The 22969-nt window shown below is 42.6% G+C and overlaps 1 protein-coding gene across 8 annotated transcripts; it reads right to left on the bottom strand.

The window, feature by feature from the left end:
- Window positions 1–1936: 1936 nt before the first annotated feature.
- Window positions 1937–22907, bottom strand: relch (RAB11 binding and LisH domain, coiled-coil and HEAT repeat containing). Of its 8 annotated transcripts, none has more exons than XM_053859358.1 (31): window positions 22354–22907; window positions 20203–20292; window positions 18153–18224; window positions 17965–18020; window positions 17776–17889; window positions 17409–17600; window positions 17063–17157; window positions 16882–16999; window positions 16666–16817; window positions 15838–15913; window positions 15653–15748; window positions 15157–15180; window positions 13461–13573; window positions 13250–13340; window positions 12525–12596; window positions 12308–12448; window positions 12061–12225; window positions 11828–11975; window positions 11599–11755; window positions 11378–11501; window positions 11155–11203; window positions 10654–10733; window positions 10268–10374; window positions 10075–10174; window positions 8891–8973; window positions 7285–7348; window positions 6925–7063; window positions 6736–6852; window positions 5649–5737; window positions 4528–4598; window positions 1937–2887 (listed from the first exon to the last, which is right to left on the bottom strand). In XM_053859358.1, the coding sequence occupies exons 1-31, from the start codon at window positions 22805–22807 to the stop codon at window positions 2767–2769; spliced, it is 3570 nt and encodes a 1189-aa protein (XP_053715333.1). In that variant the 5' UTR covers window positions 22808–22907; the 3' UTR covers window positions 1937–2766. The 8 variants fall into 8 exon arrangements, 7 of the variants coding, with proteins under 7 accessions (XP_053715333.1, XP_053715334.1, XP_053715336.1 ...); XM_053859359.1 differs by lacking the exon at window positions 8891–8973 and adding an exon at window positions 8254–8336; XM_053859361.1 differs by lacking the exons at window positions 8891–8973; window positions 15157–15180 and adding an exon at window positions 8254–8336.
- Between the last annotated feature and the right edge of the window lie 62 nt (window positions 22908–22969).

The raw sequence follows: 22969 nt of genomic DNA, 5'->3' as shown, positions 1-22969 counted from the left end.
GTAGAAAAACACGCACTTGACTGTCACAGTGGAACAACGTTGGCAGTGGTGGTTTTGAAGGATTTGGCCCTCAGTTGTTGCTTTGGAAAGATGTGATGTGTGAGTCACTGGCGTGAGTAAGACCCGCTTTTTTAAATGCAGAGGAATACAGAAAAGCATGAAAGAGCCAGAACTGGTGACGATAAAGGTTTGAAATCTCCGACTCACCAGCTATTTGTCCACCTGCGCAGCTATCGGTCATTAAGGTTGAATATTAGCTTGGATATGCAAATACGCAGTTCATAAAGTTCTCCTTAACTTTCACAACTTCTTCCAGTTACATGAGACACAAAGATCGTGGACAGCCGCTGTCTATTCCAGACACGCGCAGAGGTCAGTCAATGCAAACACAGCCCTCGACAAATCCCGCCATCGTAAGTGATAGCATTATCTTTATGAGCAATCGGACCTCGCTATACATTTGTGTCGGGGAATGTCCCGTATAATGGACTTTGGTACCACACAGACAAGAGACAACATCAAAGGCTGTGGTGTCATGATCCAGCGGGAATGTTTGTCTGCTGAGCTCCGTTTTACAGCCACCAACACCTGCCTTTAGCAGTGAACCGTCATTGTTCATCACATTCCAGACATCGATGCTGTGAAGGGAATAAAATGTTCATTTGACGGCACGAGGGGTGCGGCAGAGGCTGTTCCTCCAGCCTGAAGTGGCCCACAAGCACCTCCGAAATCACTTGGGTGATGATGCTAGTTGCAATGCAATAAAGCAGGACGTTCTTCAGGTAGCAGCAGTTCTTCTGGAAGCAGCCAGTACCATCTGCCAGATCCTGAAAATAGGCGGGACACTACCAGCAAGGACAAGATGGAAAGTAGAGATGAAGCTAGCGAGGCCAGGAACACGACAAAGAGCGAGAGGGGGAGGAATGATGGAGAAGGAAGCAGCAGGTGAAAAGACGCAGATGAAGACCTCTGAGGTTCAAGGATGCGATAAATGAAATGAAAATTATGACATTATTATTATTAGGATTATTATCAATCTTATCACAAAATAAATAACTTAAGTTATGAATATTTTATTTTGACTGAGATTGAGTCAAACTTAAAGGCTGTTTGAAAAGTTTTTCCACCAATGTATAGTGAATTTAGCGACGCTGAATGATGCTGAAATAATTCTCATCCAAAATGATTATATATGTATTTTTTTATTGTTTAAAAATATGTGATTACATTTGATATACATTTTTAAATATTTAGTAAATCAATATTATATTAAATAAATAAATGAAGGTAAATATGGCTATTAAGGAGCATGAATTTTGTATAAAGGGTCTACAGATTTAAAGAGCTTGTAGCTTAAGTTTCATGTCACTCTTAGCAGCTTGATGTTGTGAGGTTTTCACATGATTCATGGAATGTTGTTTGAAAAAAGCTTTCAATTTACAGCTGCCATTTGAATTGAAGCTTTAGGTTTTAATCTGAATGTCTCTTGTGGATAGTGCTCAAGACCCTGCTGGCCTTTGGAATTTGAATAAGGGCCACAAATGGCCCCTGGACCTGACTTTTGGGCAAGTTTCATTTTTTTACATATAGCATATTGACTATATTTAAAAATGACTGCACTTCCACCACTGCAGCATTTTGCATGATCGTGTCGGAGTAAATGCTTTGTGGAGAAACAGCTTGGAATGAACATTGTTTCATACATACTGTATTGGTCAGTACAGATTTGACAGAAAAGTGGAGTATGTTGACTCAGCCAACTTGCTACTGGAATGAGAGAGATATTATTTCAGAAATTAAGAGGAATTAGGGTCGTGAACTTAGACAGACCTGGTCCACCTGTGTTTAGGCACCAACACATCCAGAAGGCCTCATGAATTGAACTGTTTTCACCTGTCTAACAAAACATTACACATACAGTATGACTGTGAAAGAAAGCTGAACTCTGTCCGTACACAACAGATCTTTTTATTACACATGACATAAGTTTCAAATATACACATGTACCCTTGCCTCCACATCATTCTATCATACATATATTTACTCTCTCAGTAGAATACATAGAAAATCAAAGCATATATCCGACTGAAATCACGACTTAGTAAAACAATCATCGACAGTTTTTCCTCGTCCTCACAATCATAGACAGTAGTGATACTGTGTAAAAGCCTGAAACAAAACAATTAAAAGCAAAAAAAAAAAAAAAACAAATCAGCAATGTGCAAATTTCTTTGGAAACTGGAATAGTGTTTTTTTTTATTCTTAAGACATAAATAATGTATAAAATAGAAGCTATCAAAACATAATTGAAAAAAAAAAAAAGAAATTCGAGGAAATAAAGGCAAAACCTTTTCAGAGCTTCAAGTAAACGTCTGAGTCACAAACTGTACAGAAGCCATGGAGCCATTTTGTGGTTGAAACCTTCAGTGCTGTTCCACTCCATGAAAGCTGTACTCAAAATGTCTCACCCCAGAAGTCGAGCGGTATTGGAGTATTGGATGACATTTTGATCCCCTACCATCGTGGATATGCCCAGGATCTGAATCATAACACTGAGCACTTTCTTTCCTCTCTCCATGAAATGAATATGTTTACACCGGTAATATAAAACAAAACATCCACAGTCCTTGGCGACACTTTCATCAAGATTTTAGGAGGGCGAACTCTGCAGCCAAACGTCTGCTCTTGAAAAACCAAGTTGCTCCTCGAATCATCTGCAGCCGTTCTCACTGTGGTGACATCAGAGGCTCTTCAGTCGCTGTGAGGTCATTTCTTTCTCTGGAAGACATTTGCCAGCATGGCACCCGACGTGGTCAGCTGACCCATCTTGTTCAGGAACTTGGTCTTGGCATCCTCACCCACCAGGCTGGAAGCCATGGATAGAGATCTGCATGACAAAGCACCAAAGCCATGAAAGAATGACAGGGTTTGAAGCTGCTTCAGCAGGACAGTGAAGCAGTGCGTCCTTTTCATAACGCAGATGACAAAAACAGAAATATGTAACAAAAAAACAACAACAGGACGCAACAGATCACCGTAAAAGGTAAAAAAAATAAGGGAAAAAAGAAGTTATTTTTCCTTTTAGCGTTTTCCATCAGGTGTTCCCACAGCATGTCATTATATATCACACTCTTCATCAAGATATACTGGTTTCTAATCGTGGCACGCCACCCTGAATCACAACACTGGTGAGAGTCTTCTTGATTCCCTTTCACCAGCATCATTTTTTTAGGAATTTTCTACATTCATTTTTGCCGTTTACAATCCCCACTTATGAGTTCTTGAACACTTATCTGTGTAGGACAAGATAGCAACATACTATGGAGCGGACCTAGTTTTTACTACAGTGAAAACAGTTTAAATTTCACGGCTACATATTCTATATACCATTGCAGGCTGCATTGAAACGACTGGGGCCCGGGTGTGACACGTGGTCTGGGTGACAGAGGGTCCCTGACAGAATAGGTTTCACCTTTTTCTCTTGCTCTATAGACTTGCTGCAGAAGTCACACTAATCCTCTTATCAAATCCACAAAACTTTAAATGAAATAGTACATTTCTAAGACGCAGAAAATAAAATGTCTCTGGATTTGAACCAGCAACTAAATGCAGCCAACTCACTCATTTTTTTCAGTGGAGTTATGAGCTCTGCTACATTTATTAACTAGAGGTCAAAGTCATCCAGCGACCAGAGCTATGCAAACATTGTCCAACAAAAACGTCTCCCCTAAAATTTGGGCCGTAGAAAGCGATGCCGTTACAAACCTCCCTCCATGCCTCACAAACAGTTATCAAAGTGCAAACATATTTCAGCGTGGTTAGCGCGGCAGTTGGTTTGAAAATCAGCGTTTCTAATGATCCTACTTATCAGCCATTATCATTCTTCTGACAGCCAACCAGCCCCTCCTCATTTTTACAGTCCAACGGCTCCGTCAGTTCCTCTTTTGGGTGTCTGCTGGCGGATCAGTCGCATTGTTCTGGTGAGCTGATAACTTGTACACCGCAAGGACAAACAGCTCCGATCCAACAGTCAGAGTGCCTGAGTCGGTGTGTGTGGTGGGAGGTGGGCTGCAGCGCCTCACAGACCTGTCGCCTGGAGTTATTCAATGAGCGCCGACTTTCCAGCGCAGTCAACAATAAACAGCTCCACCGCAGACCTTTAATGGAGGCTTTCATCGGACAACGTATGTTCACGTACACGCAGATCCGCATGTGCGCGCACGCACCTTTTTTAATGAGGAACAAACACATGTTGACAAGATGGCAGAGCGCAGTTTGAAGTGTACGCCGTGCACTCTGTATCCATTAAGGAAACAAAGACCTGTTTTATTGTGGAGACACCCACATATTTAGAACCATTCAGGCTCTCATCTATTCCAGAACACAAACCCAGAATACATGGATGGTTCTAAACTAACCCATCTGCTCACATCGGAATCACAAAGCCGTCTTCGATAACCACATGTTTTTCTGATATCCGGTAGACACACACACGACGACTGGGCAGAAGATGAAGTCCAAACTCACCCTTGAGCATCACCCATTCCTCGATTCTCCACCTTGATTTCACACTCTTTGATCATGGAACTCAGAATCACCTGTTGGGAAACATGGGTAGACGGTAAGTATTTGCATGCCCCACATTGGGCACATTGTTGGTCAAAGGCAGCTAAAGCAGGGTGCTGGCTGTGTCAAACTCAGCAGACACCATTGTGTCCTTGGCCTCACAGCTGGTTGGAAACCACTGAAGAAAGAATCAGAGTGCACTCCCCTTATAGAGGGGCCCAATCCTGGTCACTTCAGGGACTTCTGAAATGATCCCTGCACTGTTATTGTAAACACACTCCATTCCAAATGCGACAGCTCAATAGCTTTGATTCAGAGTCCTTGCCCTGATCCAGCCAGCTGTCCTGACTGGGCAGATGTTGACATTGTTGAGCACCACTGAGTAAGACGTTACATTAGCATGGCGACCGCTTCACTCTGAGCTCATCTGAATAGTTTGCTACACTTCCGTGTGCCGTGAGAGATTTCTGGTTTGAGATTAGTGTTGGTTTGCTGAAGGGATGATCATCTGGAGGGGCACTTTTCAAAGAGAGAATTCAAAAGACTTTCCATCATCCAGGGCAGCAGGATAGTAGCAAAAATAATTGTTTATTTATCACCATTGCAACAACTGCTATTCCTGACGTTAGAGAAAATATCAGTTAACTTTTCCAAAAAAGTAAAAATGTAAACCTCATGACATGACACAGTCACTCCGTGTAGAAAAAGAGCTCATAAGTCAGTCAGATTTAAGTCGCCTTCAATCTTTGAAGGGCTGGTGTTTTCAGGAACTGCTGTTATTCTACATTAGATGACATTAAATGAAAGCTCCGACAGAAATATTCTGAGATTAAAAGTAAATCATCTCTCAGGAAATAGAGCCAGCAGATTCTTAGTCAGCTTGGCAGGCACGAAATGAGAAACGCATGAGATCCTGACACACAAATAAACGCAGAATGAGTGAGTAAGACAAAAGAAATAGGTCAAGCTTATCTTCCAGAGAAAGATCTTAATGTAAAAAGCCAGTAGAAGTGTATGAGAAAAGAAGGCGTGTGACGGAGTGTTTAGCTAGTCTCTGTGAATGTTTGTGCTCGCAGACTGACCTCATGCTCAGGAGAGAGCTGCTCCATGTCGGCTCGCAGACACCTTAAGCCCGGCAGGAAGTGGTTGACCATCACCTCCTCAGAAATGACTGCAGCAGCAGTTAAGGTTTACGAGACTTGGCGAAGGTAGATCGCGAACACACCACTTACTTACAACTGTGTTAGATGCTGATCAACATCTCATCATCCCTGGAGACATGCTGTTGGCTGGAGTTCATGAGTAACCATAATTAAGAAATCACTGTGCGGCCAAAACCAGGGACTGATTCACAAATACTTCACCTCACTTAAAAGTACAAAAACAAAATCAACCCCACCCTGAAGTCAAATCAGGCGACCACGGAAGGTTCAACACATTTTTTCCTGTGTGACTCTGACTGATCCTCCACCTGCTGGGGGGGTGAGGAGGGGTTTGGGGTCGGGGGTGGGTGGTCCCAGCCTCCGTGATGCGCTGGCGGAGGACTATTTTCGGACACATAAAGGCAGAAATCCAGAGATCGCTGCATTAAAAGAGAAAGGAGTGCAGTGTAAGGTAAAGCCTTGGAGGTTTCCACAGATCCACAGGAATGAGCCGCTCCATTGGTGGGGACGACAGGCCACACAAATTTGAAAAGATTCAACGCAGGACTTGATTATATTACAACGGAGCAACATGTAAAAACGTAGATTGCACAGGATAAATATCTAATTTCATTCCCCTCTCAAACTTTCTCACCATCTTTCATCCTCTTCTTGCCTAACAAACCCTGTAATTACCTCAAACCTCAAAATGAATGCAGCTTATTTTCCCCTGCCATTCCTTCCAAATAACAGTCCACCCGGCCAACGCACCGGCGCGCGCACACGCACAAACACACACGTGGCCACAGTGTTGCGTCCAATAAAGATACAAAAGCCTGAGCGGGATTTCATCTGTGCAGCACCTAATGTTCGCCCGCCCGCTCCAACACTCCTCCCACGTTTCCGACTTCTGACTCTGACCTTCAGCTAACCTATCAAAACCTCTGGTGGAATGATCCGTTTTTATGAGAAGGCTTGGGTTTAATAAACACCGAGCACCTTTGGCTTGGACCTAATCAAAGGATACAGCAACAGGAGAGGGCGCTGTAGGCCTCGAAGAGCTGGGTGGCGATGTCGATCCTCTTGCTTTCAACCGCCTGGCTGTTGTTCGCCAGAGCCAGCTTGTGGAGGTGTGGAAGCACGACTGCAGACAAAGTCTCAGTGACACATCGAAACCAAATCACCCGGAGGAAACAGGTCTGTCATATCTACGTACAGTCATCCCTAAAACGAGGCTCGGCGTTAGGCCCGACCCGTCCGAACGTCCGGATGATCTCCATGTGCAGAGAGTGCTGGTCTTGATACTGAGGATCCTCCAGGAAGGACGCAAGCTGCATTTTGACTCGCTCCAGCAGCTTTGAACACATACATGACATTCCGATTACAAAAGTCAAACTGGACTCAACAGAGGAAGGGAAGCAAAACTGGAATTCAACAGTTATCAATTTGTTTAAAGAAAGGATGAAGATTTCAGTAACCTATCTCGGAACATACCTGAGTCACCCTGTGGAAATGTAAAGTCCTATATAGTATGAGCGACGCTACAAACAATTCACAGTGATATTCAGCCTCGTACCTCCTTCTGAGTGACCGTCTCCATGATGGTACCAAAGGCAGGAATAGTTGATATCCTCACAGAGCTGGACACAGCAGACAGAACAATTTTAGAGAAATCACCACTTTAACTTGCTTGTGTTAAACACTTTCTAGCTCTTTATGAATATTTTTTTATGACAGTAACGCATTAAATGATGGCATCGTGTCTGAGTTCAAAAGCACGTAGGTGCCTTGGTGAGGTGACTTTTGAATATTATCAGTGTAAAAAGAATGACAGTCTTGGTTGTGATTTCAAATTCAGCAAAAGGTAATGCTCAGTCCCATGCTTTTTTCTTCTTCTTTAAAAACAAAAAAAAGATCCTTAAAAAGCTCTTCAAATATAGAAAGAATTTGGGTGTGATATTGGAGTTAAAACAAATCTGGGCTCAGTTACTGTTGCGTTTGTGCTGGGGATATTTGCCATAGGTCAGATGTCATGAGTAAATCGATACATGTGCTTGGTTCTTCAAAATATTTAAAGGCATAAACACAAAATTGAAGGACCACACTATAAGTAATCACAATAACCATTGAAAAATCGAGGTTGTTTGAGTGTCTGATTTGGCCAGCAGAAAGGCAGACGAGGTAAAATCACCAGAAATGTAAAATCCAGCTTAACCAGATTGTTGATCGATGCCATCATGCTTCACTTCGATATGCAACTATGAGCAGATCTAGTGTATGGAGATCATTAAAAGTGGAAGAGAAGATAAATGGAAGCTGCATTCCAATAGTTAACATACATGCTTTAGAGTGGAATAAGTCTTATTGACAATCAACCAGTGGAAAGTGGGTTGCAGTTGAGTGATAAATGATGGTGCATTAAAAGTTGCTTTAACTTAAGCTGATGCATTTTTGTATGTTTAGAACAATGACCTGAACTATAGGAATGCAGCCACCAAAAAGGAGAATGGATTAAGTAGTGGATTTCATGTGTAGAGTGACTCACAATTCAGGACCACTGCACAGAGTAATAAGCGCCGGCGCCGCCCGGCGATCAACTAAAGCTTCACTCATGCCTCGAAGAACCAACTGCAAACCCATCACATAGCAGGATGAGAGTGGGAGAGACGGGGAGCGAGGAAAGGATGGCGGAGGACAAGTTAAGACAGAGAAGAGGAAAGGTGACAGAGAGAGATACAGTCCATCCAGAGAAAGTTCAAGAGAAAACCCGTCAATAAACGCTTGGGATTGTGAGGAACAAGAGCCCTGTCTCCTTCAATAAACGCGGAAGAGGAGGAGGAGGAGGAGGAGGAGGAGGGGACTGGTCATAGATGAGCATGCAATCACAGAACAGACAGAGGATGTAACATCAGTGAGTGGTTGCTGACTAGTGATGGCATGAAAGCAGGTGCTTATCTCTGCAGCAGTTTGATGCACATGCACGACGCTCCAGGTTTGAACCTGTCCAGCAGCAACTCCACAGAGCCGTGAGAGATCTGTACATTTATTTAAATCAGGTAAACTTGACTCAAGAGTGCGCTTCCGGTGAGGCTCAGACCTGTTTCAGTGTGGTGTTTCGTAGCACAGAGAAGGGGGGAGAGAGACGCGGCGCAGTTTACAGTCGTTACAATGGGTCCACTTACATTTCAGGGTCGGAGGACAGTGTGATGAGAGCCGGCACCACTCTCTGAGCTACCAGCGTCTCATTCACCCCCTTCACCAGCAGCTGATCGGATTGGACAGAGCCAGCCGTAATGTCACGGAACGTGGGCAGGGCAGTGGAACAAGAGCGAGCAACACCGGCAATAGATAGAAGAGAGAGAAAAAAGAGGGGGAAAAGGCAAAAATAAGAGGGGGGAGAAAGTAAACAAACAAGAATAAAGAAGGAAAGTGATAAACAATAATAGAAACCTCAGCTGCAAGGGACGAAACTGTATGAATCAAGCAGGTGTGCGCAAACGCACATTCGCCGGAGACATGGTGAAAGCTAACAGCAAACTGCACGACTCCAGTGAACGTCACATCGAGCTGTGAGTTTATTTCAGAGACCGGAGATCAGATTCTTCTTCTTCCAACGTTTGACATCTGATCTCGAGTCTTTGATTAAAGCCACAGTTCAAAAATGGACATTTAAACATTACAGGACGGTGACGGTGAGGTGTGTACAGAAGCACTTCACAGCAATGAGACAGAGGGAACATGATCATGGCTTGCCTCTCCTCCTCTCACAACACTGTCAACATATATAGTTCACCTGTCCTTGCTATATTGTAATCTACATATACAGAAAAATACATGCACAATTTTCAAATCTTTCATTGAAGTTTGTGTTTGGCACTAAGAAAAACATGACCAGGGAACTACACTTAACTCTTCTACTGTCAAGTGACTTAAGATCTGTGCACAGTGAAGTGCCTTATATTGCAGTGACCTGAGAAATGCACTGCCAGATCTACTGCAGGTTAGACATAAGCATAAGCAAGCAGAGCTAGCACATGTACAGCAAAAACAGTCAAGAATTGACTCATAAAAGACATTTCATAGCTACATCTTTCTACAGAATGTCAAAAAGTAATCAACAATGTCTTAGGGACCACAGAATGAAGCGTCCACTTGATCCTGCCTTAGCGGCTTTTGGAATGCCATCCAAAAAATGTCAAATCTATCACTTGAAAAAACACATTCACCAATGTTCATTTGGGGTGGTATGACAGAGCAGAGCACTAAAACATTCTGTGGTCCCTTATATGCAGAATAAACGAAACCAATGAAATATTTATTTGACAAGCACTATTTAATATGTCATTATGTGTATGTGTTTCAATACCTCAAACATCCGTGCTGCAGTGCACCGCACCAGGGCAGATGTGTGGACGACACCATACCAGAGCACGGTGAGCAGCAGTTCGTGGTAAGCCGGGTTGGCACTGGAGACAAATTGGAGTAAGAATTCACAGCTCAGCTTGATGCGACAGCAGCACAATTCAAAACAAGATAACAGGAGAGTGTGTGCCTCTTACCCAAGCTCCACAAAAGAAGCCTTCAGGCTGTCTAAAGGTGCATGGGACAGAGACAAGGTAGTCATAACATCTTCCAGGAAACCCACCAACAATTTTCGATCCTCTTCCTGAGAGATAGAGAGAAAACAACACCAGCCCTTTATGTTATGTTGGTACTGTATCGGGGTGAGTATTGTTAGGAACCCCACTATACTTGACAGTAACGTGAAAAACCACAATATAGTGATAGATTGCAAGTACATTTTGTCATTGGTCTTGTTATATAGGTCAAAATATCAACATTACAGTGGAGTACAAAATATTGCAATATATTGCACCACCACGTTTTCCCACTGCTAGTACTGCATAGATTTTCGGTCAGTTTGCAGAACTTGGTTTTAAGTTACCTGGTTGTAACATGTCAGGACCCCTGTGGCATAAATGGGTACTGTAGCTTTGGTGAGAATTCCATTTCCAGCTGAAGCATCTGCCAAAAATAAAAAAGGCAAATTATTTTTGAAAAAAAATAAAGGCTAAAATCAGTTCAGAAACTAGTGTTTTTACTCTTTTACAATAGCGTAAAACCAAATACATTTGGGAGAGAGTTTACTGTGTTGCGCTTATTTTATTTCAGCCACTGAACTTTAAGTGTGCACAATGTCAGAAAGGCTTGGCCCTCATAAAAACATGTTGCCAAATTGTCCACAATACCAAAGTGGGATTACTTGGCATGCAGCCGAGACCGAGCACATCTTACTTTACAAACTCAAAAACATGTCAAGCAGCAAGAAAAAAGAGGGGAACACCCAAAAGGAAACCCGAAATAGGCTGTTTACATCAACAGTTGTAGCCTCCAGCGACAAGAATTCTCCTCAAGGGGAAGTCTTGCACTGTGTGTTTGCACTCACCAACATTTTCTTCGGATAGTCTGAGAATCTCCTGGAATTGTGGTTTAACCTTAAGGAGAGAGAAAAAATGTTTAGACTATTGGAATGTAAAAAGAATACTGTTTGCATTTGGATTGTATTTCTGAAGATCAACACAATACACTACTACTCAAGTACAGACAACTGACATAAGTGATTTTGTAATATTCAACACCAGAGTATGAATTAGAATAAGAAAGATTACCTTAGTGTTTGTGAAGATCTTTCCAAAAGTGCGACAAAACCTCCAAAAGAAGCGTGAAAACTCATGGACGCAGGTTGAAGAGCTCACGTTGATGCGCCCCACTGTGTCTATTAACTGTGGAAGTCTGGCAACAAAATACAAATAAAGACAAATAAACAAATAAAGTGTTTATCAAGTTTCCATTCCATGGTGTCAGTAAGTGAACGCTAAGACTCGCTTACAGTTGGTTGACCACCCACAGCAGGCTCTCCCAACCGGTGGTTCCTTCATGCTCCAGCTGGTTGTCGTATAGGATCAGCAGGGCGCTGAGCATCTCCCTGCTTCCAATGATGGTCGCGACATCCTGGAGCGGAGATGCTGGCCTCGGGAACCGGGTGACTTAGGGGACAAAAACATACCATTATTATAGCAATTTTGGATCAGGGTGATGCTGTCCAACACTAGAAATACCCTCTATCGCAGGTATATCTCCATGGAGCTTAGCTCTGCTGGTGAATGGTGCATTCTGCAGCACCACAGCAAACAGTGGGGGGATGAGAGACTGCAGCGCTGACAGAAATATGTGAAGCTTGTGTTCATCAAGACCATGTTCTCCTTGCTGGAAATTATAGAGGGGCATAATGATAAGGACAAGAAAGTTTGTGTGTGTGGAACAGTTTCTTCACGCACATGTCCACACGCACCTTCAGGAGCTTCTCAATTCGCGCTAAGAGAGAAGGAATAAGTGACGATTGTAGCGTCCCCAGCTCCGTAGTCCACGCAGCAAAGGCAGGGATGAAGACCTGATGAACAGCACCGACGACTCGCTCCGACGGGTCCCCAAGGGACAGCAGCATCAACTCAAATCCCTGAGTGTGACGGGCACAAACAAGCACCGTCAAAACAGAAAAATGAAGCATCTGATTCATATAAATGAAGAACGAAACAGACCTGTGAATACTTGTCAGGGTCGTCTATGTAGCCCATGATGATACCCAGACTCTTGACCACCGCCTCTCTGACCATGTCGGCCTTATCGTCAGAGAGCATCTGCTGCAGCATTGATAGGACTAATGAGCTACGGATCTCCTTCTGCGTGGACAACACAGCACAGCTTCAGACTTGGACCAGAAAATAACACATTTACTCATGAAAATGATGTTTTTACAGGCAGGTATGGTGCTAAGGCTCCACAGGATTCCGCCACCAATAATCTCCTCTCGGGATATTTGTGGTTAATCTGCGGCAAAAGAGAGCATTATTTTCAACTCCAGCTGAAATAAGGAGAAAAACAGAAATTGGACAGGGGGAGCAGCAGACAGATGGCCAGCCACTGAGGAATGGAAACAACGGTAATATCGTCAACAGGCTGACCCTGTGGAAACCGCTATTTGTCTTTGTCTGAAGATTCTCACTCTCCAAATGTCTGATGACATCTCAACAACAGAAAAACGTCAAATGTCTGCCAAAAAGAAGCGATGTTACATTTCAGTATATATAATTTACGTTTGTATATTTAAATTACCGTCTTAGCATCAGCAGAAATTGATTTATGCCACATAATGAAATGTTTAATTGTATAAAAAAATATAAAAAAAGGGTGGCCATCAAATGTACTACATCAGTGGGTCAAGGTTTCCATTTATCACAGTTAAAAAAAGAAGATAAAAAACAAAAACCTACTCTGTGAATGAATGGATTATTATGGGAAGTGCAAATTCATTTATAACATAATATAGTATGACAACCGCTCAAGTGAAAATGCTCGCTTAAGTAGTAAAACAAGAGTCCATTGCACCCTCAGCATATTTCTCCAGAATGTTAGTTAGTTTTTAGTATGCCTGCAAACATACCCATAGTGAATCCACATTTATTGACATAAGCATGGCATACCTGTTCCCAGCACTGAGGAAGTAGTTCTGCCTCAACACGTGTGGGACCCACATGCCGGGCGAACGCAACACATCCTGTCAAGATCATTTGTCTATGGAGTTTCACACAGGGAGGTGGGGATGGGGTGGAAAGGAGGCAGGCAGAGAGAGATCATTATGAGAAAGTACTGCGAGGGTACTGGTTTCAGCTACGAGAGTTAAGAGAGACATACCTCTGCTCATCGTCCGGCCTCTTTATGAGGTTAAAGAGGATGTGGAGGAGCTGGTCTCTTTCTTTAGACTCTGGGTGAAGGCAGGCAGTGCACAGTATGAGCGGAATTAACTCCTGAAGAGAACACAGGGAGACAGATAAAGAAATAACTGGGTAAATGGTGAGACATTAGAGTTAAGGGGCAGTGAGTAGCACTATGTTTCTATGGAGGTTCAGAGAAACAGCACAAAGTGAGGGCTCCAAAAACAGGGGTAGAATTAGGAAATCCATGGGAGGGAATAAAAACATGAATCACTGTTGAAACCAGAAGCATCTTTTCTGTTTTTTTAAGCTTTGAAAATAGCCAGTAGAAGGAACCTTGTCATGCATATAGGGCAACATACGTACACAAGAAACCCGGCCCCTTAGAAACACATCATTTATGAAAGGTTCAGAGTAAGTGCACAGCCTTTCAACTGGAAGGTAAGAGTGCACAGCTGCTCTGGATGTGAGACTTCCACGGCCAAACTGCGGTCACCTCTTTAGGCCCCGCCACACACACACCCGAATTACAGACTCCACACCAAGTAAAATACGTCTTTTCCAGCAACATGCGATATTTTCCAGTCGAGCTGGAAACAGAAGAACACAAGGCCTGCACAGGAACGACAGATGAATCCGAGAGCGAGCGACTGGGTTAAAGATAGGATGTGATGAGTCACTCCCTTAAGATGGACCCAACCCTTAGACATAAATGACCATGTTAAAAAAGCCAAAAATATTTCATTTGGGATTCAGAGGATCACTTTATGTGGCTACCCAAAGGCAGGCTCTTCAAACACAACTTCAAAGGAGATGGCCAAAGAAATGAACGCAAACTTCCTGTTAAATAACCATTTGTGAATAGCAAGGATCTAATCTAGATCCAGGACCCATCAGCTTGTAATGGACACATATTAAGGTCAATTAAACAGCTGCCTTGGAAACAAATGGCATTTGTTTTAATTACTAAATTACACAGTGAACGGAAATCCAAGTATGTGCTAAATGTTGAATACCCCTGGATCATTCTAGCACTTCAAATTACAAGGGAAAACAACAAACCACTCTTTGTGCTCCAAGAATGTAACGGCACGAGTACAAAGTCCACAATCCATCCTACCCAAATATGTACCGAGTGTGTTGCCAGGTTTTCCATTTCAGTTCACTTCAAAAAATAAATTACAAATAATAAGCTTTACTACAACTGTGGGTTGTTTAGAAACGTTGCTATGATGATATGCAAAGTTCCCATTCAACAAGACACAGCATATGTCAGGCAGATACTTGTTCATACAGACACTTCCTGCTATAGTGAGCTTGTGCTTTAAATGGTTTTGTGTCTTGTTTGCCATTAGCCTTACCACAGACATACTTGGATGAAATAGTTGAGGAATACCAACAATAATATTAAATCACAGCCTGATGTACAGCCATTGGTTGGCTGCCAGTCAAAGCAAAAGCAAAAATTAGACAGAGAAAAGGGTATGTTTTAAGCTGAGCAACAGCAACATATGTGAGGGTACTTCCCTTGGATTTAGATCATATTAAACACCCAGGGCTCTGTATTAAATAAAAAAAAATAATGAAAAGCAGCAGGGCTGAAACTGTGGCCAGCAAGTTCAGAAGACACATACAACGTGGAGGCATGCATGCATATGAGTGCATGAGAGACTCACCTGGCATAGATGTGCAACCATTCTCTAGAGGAGAAGCATGCATGAGAGTGAGAAAATGTGTGAGACAAAAGAAAGTGAATAAAAAAAAGAGAGAGGAAAAAAAACAGAAAAAATAAAGCCAATGTGATTGTCATTTGCATCAAAGAATGATGACAAGACCAGTGAAAAACAGCAAGCATGGAAAAAACCTACAGCTAATAGATGGACACAAGAAGGCTGTTGGCAGGTCAGTGATGATGACTTAGCAAAAGCAAGTTGAATATTTTCGTGATCGACATCATGACTTTCAGAAGTCAGATTGCACTGTTGTGTCTCTCACTCAAATTTGATGATTGTCAGTTATTTCTACAGCATTAATTATTCCTATATTAAAGTAACATTGTGCAGCCTGCCTGCCCATGCATCCAGGTGTACATCTAGTAAGCAATCCAAGCACACGCTTAATACAAAAGGCAATAACAAACGCAGCACAAGCCATTTAAGCGATGCACTTTACCTCTCGTTTTGCAAGAAGAACATTGGGGACGATGTGAGGGAGGCACCGACCAAGCATCAACATGAGACTCTCCTCGCTGTCTGCTATACGTGAAACCTTAAAACGGAAACAGGTGACCACACACATCAAGATTTGAAGTATTTTTCTTGAATATTGTTTCACTCAATGTTTGTGTTTGAGCAGACCTCGGCGCCCAGGCGGCTGTCGGAGCACATTCTGCAGAAAGAGAGCAGTGCTTGCTGGAAGGCCGGGGATAATTTTCTGGGATAGAACGAAAAACAAAGAGCCAAGGAAAGTTAAAGCAGTCCAAGCGCATATGTCTGCCCACTGCAAGAACCCAAGAGAATTCCCTGACCACTGGATGACTTGAGATGGGTTGGCCCAACCCTGCCTCTAAGCTCTGAGCCATCACTGTCTCAAATCAACGCGCTAACTGGAAACTGTGATTAAATCTTTGGGTGTGTGACATAACATTTGTGTTTATTGTCATTTTGGCAGCTGTGGCTATTTTATAGCGAGATTATGTGGGGTTAAAATGATGTCATCATAGATTTATTTGCTAAAAAGAGCAGCAACGACACCTCCTAAACACCAAGATTACAGACTGTACAGAGCTGTGCATCTTTTCATGTGCTTAACATCATTTCACAAGACCACAGTTGGAGTGGTCTAACTCTACGTCGTGAGAGTGATATGCCATGTGACACTGCGGTTTGTCTGGGCCCGATTTGAAGGCGGGCCATTGAATTGAATTTAAAAAGGAATGTGAATTGATCTAATGGCGCCATCTGCTGGTTGGTTTTCCGAATGTACAACTACAGGTGGGACAACCGCACTTGAATACAGAGCGATAAGACAGGATATGAGTATAGTTTAGGTCATGATTGTGCATAGACCGATGACGCAAGAAAATACAGAGGCATAAAAAAGTAAACTCACAAGATTTTACAACTGTAGTTAATGTAATTATGGATTATTTTAATATTTAATATTATATATTAGTGTGTTCTCACCTGTTTGGTTGATCAAACTGAACAGGGGGCCGACTATTGTTGTGGGCTTTTGATTGGGACTGTGACACGTTATGAGGAGAGACCGCGTTTGCGTCCACCTCAGAATCCGAGACCCCATGGATGTCCAGATATTTGCCATTATCTGTCGGGGGCTGTTGAAAAAGAGGCACACATTTAAATGTAGTTGCTCTATGTATATTAACTAGAGTCACTCACCGCAGATGGAACGTCTGCTATGGATGGGACTGTGTTAGAGGAACAATTATTGTGAGCGCTGAGGTCGAGGTTGGCCGCAGGAGGGGTCGCAACCGTCCGCTTTAACTTCTGAATCTCACTAAAAAAAGAAAAGACAATTATAGAGCAAAATCAAACTCTGAAGACTGACTTATCAACAGACCTTTGGAGTTTCTTTATTTGCTCTGCCAGACTGTGTTTCTCATCGTTGAGCAGGCTGATCTGATACTCCAACTCCTGGACGACTTCGGTTTGTTGCTGAAGGTGAGAAATCACACTTTAGACTGCACTCATGTAGACTTAGCATAAAAGAGTTGTTTTTTTAATATATAACCACATTATTATTTTTTTCTGAAACCATGTAAAGAAAAATACATAATGTGAATCAAGGATGCCTGCATTGAAACCATCCATTATTTTGGACTATTATTTGATTTTGTTTTACTGGTCAAGATGAATTATGGATTCATTTTAATACATGCAAATGCATTAGGACACAGTGCACACACCTGTTGTGTTAGGTCTGGCTTCTTTGATTCCTGAGAGGTGCAGTTCCCAGGAAAATCTTCGAACCCGGCCTCCACAGCAACATCAACCATCTCTCTAGGTGAGGGAAGAGGGGTACCACAGTTCCTATACAACTGAAGTAGGTCAGGCGGTTTTGGAATGTTGAGGCCGACATCATCCCACAACTCAAAGTCCTGGAAAATGACAAACAGTTTGGGAAACCGTTATTAAAATAGACTGCAATTAAGCAGCACTAAGGGTGAGATGACCCAAAACATTCCAGCTCTAACAAGCCTGAGAAGGCCTGTGACAATTTTGCATTCAGTGTGGCAGTAAGTGGCAGGAGAGCACTTAAAAAGGGTACCTCACCTGATCCCCGTTTTCATCCGAGAACGTGATTGAGGATAGCTTGTATTCATTTTTTAATAAATATTCATTCACAAGGAAGTTTAAGGCTCTTTTCTCCAGTGGCCGTATGGGCTCCTGAGGTAGAGAGGAAAGCAAACAGTCATCAAATGTAGCGCACCACAATAGGCAGCCGGTGAAAGGTGTACCCACCTGAATTTCAGGACTTGACTTCAAGTTTTTCCTCTCCTGAGAAGGCATTTCACTCTCTGAAAATAAATAAGTGATTGTATTTACGTAACGATAATGAATGCAACAGGTCATTAATAAAGTCAGGGAGAACAGAAAGGTTGCAACAAAAAAAAAGACGTTCCGGTAAAGAAGTTGAAAGTACGCCACACCTGCTGCCTGAGTCAAGTTGGCGCGCAGAGCATGAATGGTCTCCTTTGCTTTCCGTAGCTCAAACTCCAGCACTGGACAGGAAGTGATAACACAGGCACACACACAGGATCCAACCAAGGACAGGGGACAAATAGGAACAAAACAAAGATGGGCATGGAAGAAAACAAAACAGAGAAAAGTTTCATAAGAGTTGAGAAACAAAATAACTAAAGGGACGCATGCAAATCATGATTCTGAACACATGCAGCAGAGGAACATGGAAAAGCCAGCAGGAAGATAATCATTTAAGATCGCAGGTTGTGACTGAGTTTGGTTCAGCTTTTAATCTTTTTTTTTTTTTTTTTTGCGTTGATTGATATATGCTGTCTGACACAGGATTTTCCAGCATTTGTCGCGATCACAAGTAACTAAATCAGTAGCTTTCAAGGCTCTCAAAGGTCAGATCCTGCTCAGGTTTCTACGACTAAGGCTACCGAATTACACTCTAAATAATGCACACTACACACCTGCATGCACACTGTGGCTGGCTTCATACGGTCTTTCCTGTTGTGTAAGCAAATTACGACGAAGATGAATACATTGTATTGTCCAGCTCATTTTGCAAAATTCTGAACAAATTTCACACTTTTTAATTTGGCTCTGTAGTCCATATCAGGTTTCATTTCAGCATAAACACAGAGGACAGTTTGTATTTTTAGCTGAGATGAGGTGAGACTACAGGCAACAGACTAAAACTACAACTAGCAGCTGCAAAATGTCTGTTTCAGATATGATAAAATAGCTGCCTTTTGTATGCACCAAGCAATAGTGCTGAGCCGTGAAGCCATATGTCTTTACTAGTACTGCAATTTTTAAACAATTGAGACAAATGAACAAGTGTGTTAATAAGAAGTCCACCAACCACATACATTTGATGGCTCTTCCAAAAACCTTCTGGGCAGTTCGTTTATATTAAATTGAAAAGGATACACTGAACTAAGAAAGAAATCAAGATTGTAACAACATGTCAAGAAACACACTCTCAAAGAAGCGATGATGCAGGATGTTGCATAGTTGTGCACTGAAAATCTGCCACTCCATAATAACCGTCAAAAATTCCACCAATATTAGGAACATTTAACTTTTCACAAAATCATACGGCAGATCTAAAGGGCACAGGATGCAACTGAAACACAAATGGGGGGGGAAACTCACAACAAGGGGGCGGAGGGAAAAAGGCAAAAAAAAAAAAAAGGCTAGTTTGGATGGAGTGACTTGTCCAGTACAGCTCACTGGGGTTTGACCAAGGTTTTTAACGGAAGCTAGAAAACCCAGAGTCAGACAGCTGGGGGCAGGAATCTTCGCCAAATCAGAAAGTGAATTCTTTTAACCAGGAAGTGGTCATGAGAAGAAATGACGTCGAAGGAATTGCAATTATGAGCAGGTCAGATTTGAGATAAATCAAATGCGTAACACCAACACGTCTGCTGCATGGTTGTACCAGATCCCGAGTGATTTTAAACAACCAGTAAGACCCACATCCAGAATTGTACCTACACCCCTGACCTAAGACAACGGCTGATACATAACTTCATTATGGTCTGTAAGAATTATACATGCACATAACAACAACAGCACATTAGAACAAGAGAAAACATACTTCTATTATTCCGACTTCAATTCTATTTTCATGGAAGTAGATTAATATTTGGAAAATTGGAACTGTTGAATAGAGAAGTGCAAGACTATTATAAAATCACTCATGTAGCTTCTTGACTAATTTTACAAAACTAAATTCCTCAAAATCTTTTTCAGCACACACTAGGACAGACAAAAAAAATTGCTTCATCCACCTCGTCATTGGCATATCAGCAGATTTAAATTGATTTTTAATGTAAAAAAAACAATATAGTGGAAATACAAATATGCTTGTTTTAAAATGTCCACATGAAAGAAATGAAATCTATTTATATTTCCATGCCACTGTCACGCTTCCGGTGTTTAATCTGCAGTTCCAGAGGCGAGACCTGTCACTCTCCCTCAGCGCTGACAGAGTTCAGTTCACCCTACCTGCGACACGTTCATCCGTCTCTCTGTTCCCATCATCAGAGTAACGGGCGAAATCCAGAGAATCCAAGGTGCTGATGCTCCCGGCACGATCTGAAAAACAAGCACAGGAAAACGTACAGAGAAATTAGATAAACATAAAATGAGATCTGTGTGATTGATGAAGGTTTGTTGATGAATTCACCCAAAAAAACATGGTGAGAAAATATCCAAGCAACTGGGTCAGTGTGACGCAAGTTTTCCAATATAGATATCACACAGCCTTGTTTGTTCTTATCCAGATAAATATTTGAATACCCCTGAATGAAAACCTACAGAGAGCTTTGCTGTTGAAGAAGAATGTAAATCAGTGAGAAGCACCACACTGAATTATTTGAATTCCAAACAATGAAAATGTGACCATGCAGCCTTCAGTAGCAAAATCGCATGACTATCAAGTCACGTGACTGCACGCTGAAAACTGGTTTTCTCTGGGCATCATCAGTGTGCGTCATTGTTTAGTTGCACTGCTCTTTCCCCTGAGCACTTTTCTTTCAGCAGAGACAATTCTATTCTGGCCTCTACAAACAATGTGTGAATGAATTATTATGTTTGGCTTATTAGATTCAGGGTGGTGATTAATTTAGGTGAAGGAGAAAGTAAAACCTTCGAACTCCATGTTGTCAAGGAGCCTGGGAAGGTTTCTTTAGAGCGACTGCTTGATTAACAAAATGACGTCCTGCTTGACCTTTAAGGTCTGTGCCTGAGGCGAGTTTATGTGACACCTCCCAGAGCCTGTAAAGAGCATCAATCCTGAACTAGCAATGAAGTAAAATCTGCAACAAAAGATTGAAAAAAAAACAAAAAACGGTGAGATTGGTATGTCAAAAATGTCTAACCATAACTCATAACATGTAGGCCTTGTCAATGAAAGAAAGAAAACTACAAACAACAAAAAATATATTTTTCATTCCATTATTTCTTTCTTACCATTACTGTCAACAGAGGGGTCATACGTCACCAAACATGCCACCGTATAATAAAGATAAATCTATCTAAACACCGAGTAACTAATTCCACAATTTCTAATTCATCTTATTGTAAACTCATCAGTCACCGTCAAAAAAACATCCGTGCGGTTGGATCAATCTCTTTTTCCGACAGATTTGAAGACGGCAAAAGCCAATCCCCTGATTTTGGCCGAGAAGAGGTGACATCCTGGACACCAGGCTGAGGACCTAAAGAGACAGATCACTGGCACTGTCAACATCATCGACTTGCAATTTTGCAAAGCCAGTCGACCTCAATGCATGTTTCTGGAATGTGTCAGGACACCACCAAGCCTGGGTGAAAACAGTGCTGGCTTAAGCTCCATAAAAGCATGTGACCATGTCGATTCAGTGTCCTCACCGAACAATTCGGTTTGAGATATTTGATTATTACGTGCAACCATAGTTGGCTACAATAAAAGCCGACTCGCTTGGTGCGAATTTGAAAACCAAAAATCAAGTGAGCGTCACTCTCACTCCCTTGCAAATGATTAGAGAGGTTGTGTGAGAAGAGAATTGTCATGTGCTCCTCAGATGTCGGTGGTGCATGTGTAAGGCTGACAAAGCATATAAATAAATACCCTTTATTTCAATCTCATGACGAAAAGGTTTACTATATCACAGGGCTACAGTTGTGTACCTTTCTTAATGTGAGTAACATGGTACCATCTAAGAGGAGATGGATGCTAAAACAGTTAGTGTTTTTCAAACAGACAGTATGACTCACTGATAGTACTTTACCAACTGCTGATTTCTTCAGCATGTTTACTGCTTTAGGCAAGTTCACAAATATGACATAGTGTACTTTATAAATGTCTGTGAAGTCCACTGAAGAGAACGTGTCTGACCTTATTGGGGTCGATCAATTTCTCAAATATATCTTGGCATTGCCAACAAACAACACCGATCATGAATGCACCGTAATAGATGCGTTATTATAACCTGACACCGTGACATGTCTGATCTCAGGAGCGTCCTGCCACTATTGACGAGGTTAAATCGAACACAGCTCAATGGCTTGGGCCCAAGACAGAGGGGGCAGGTGTAGCAAGCGGATATTGACCCGATGTCGCCAGCAATGGTGTTGTTGATCTAAACGCACGAAGAGACACACGAGCGCGCTTACTCAGTGGTCCGCCCGGTCCGAGTCCTTGGTCTCTGGCAGGTGGAGTGGCGCTCTGTCGTTCAAAGTTACCAGGGTTGGAGAAATAATCCCTCAGCCTGGGCAGCTCGCGACCTGCTTCCAGCAGTTCTGTGTGAAGCTCCAGGGCCGTGAGAATGTACTGGTCGCGCAGGAGCTGAGCAGCGATGACATCTATTGACACCCTCGTCTCGGCGTTGCCGGCCATCGCCGAGGCGGCCGCGGCGGACATGGACATGCCCTCTCCGTTCGGGCTCGTACGGTGACTGGACAGCAGCAGCGTCGGGTGTTCGGCGTCCGCAGGAGGGGAGAAAGGATTTCCTGGCGGCGGCCCGGGAGCCCCATCACTCGGACTCCTCTCCGTGTCAACGGTTTCATTTGGTCGCTGTTCAACCTCCTCTTCGGAATCACTGAGGTTAAACGGGTTGACCGACGCCATTTCTTCACAATAAAGATGTATATATTTTTCGCAATCGGAGCTAGTCTTCTTCCTGAATGGATGTCATGCTAGCTTCTTTCTGGGAGGCGTCGTTGACAAGTGGAGACGGTTACGGGGATATGATTTGTTGTTGTTCTGATAAGCCCCGCCTCTCCCTAGAAA

The sequence above is a fragment of the Synchiropus splendidus genome, chromosome 3 (assembly GCF_027744825.2).
Source record: "Synchiropus splendidus isolate RoL2022-P1 chromosome 3, RoL_Sspl_1.0, whole genome shotgun sequence".
In the NCBI taxonomy this organism is placed as follows: domain Eukaryota; kingdom Metazoa; phylum Chordata; class Actinopteri; order Syngnathiformes; family Callionymidae; genus Synchiropus; species Synchiropus splendidus.
The sequence above is the reverse complement of the archived record's forward strand: the minus strand, read 5'-3'. Positions and strand labels throughout refer to the sequence as shown.

What these genes read in the sequence shown, in the direction of transcription:
- relch (XM_053859358.1), bottom strand. Translation starts at nt 22,807, where the DNA reads ATGGCGTCGGTCAACCCGTTTAACCTCAGTGATTCCGAAGAGGAGGTT. An exon ending in ACTATCCGAAGAAAATGTTG is followed by an intron (nt 10,734 to 11,154) that starts GTGAGTGCAAAC and finishes TATTTTTGGCAG; the next exon opens with ATGCTTCAGCTGGAAATGGA. An exon ending in AGCTCTCTCCTGAGCATGAG is followed by an intron (nt 4,599 to 5,648) that starts GTCAGTCTGCGA and finishes GTTTCCCAACAG; the next exon opens with GTGATTCTGAGTTCCATGAT.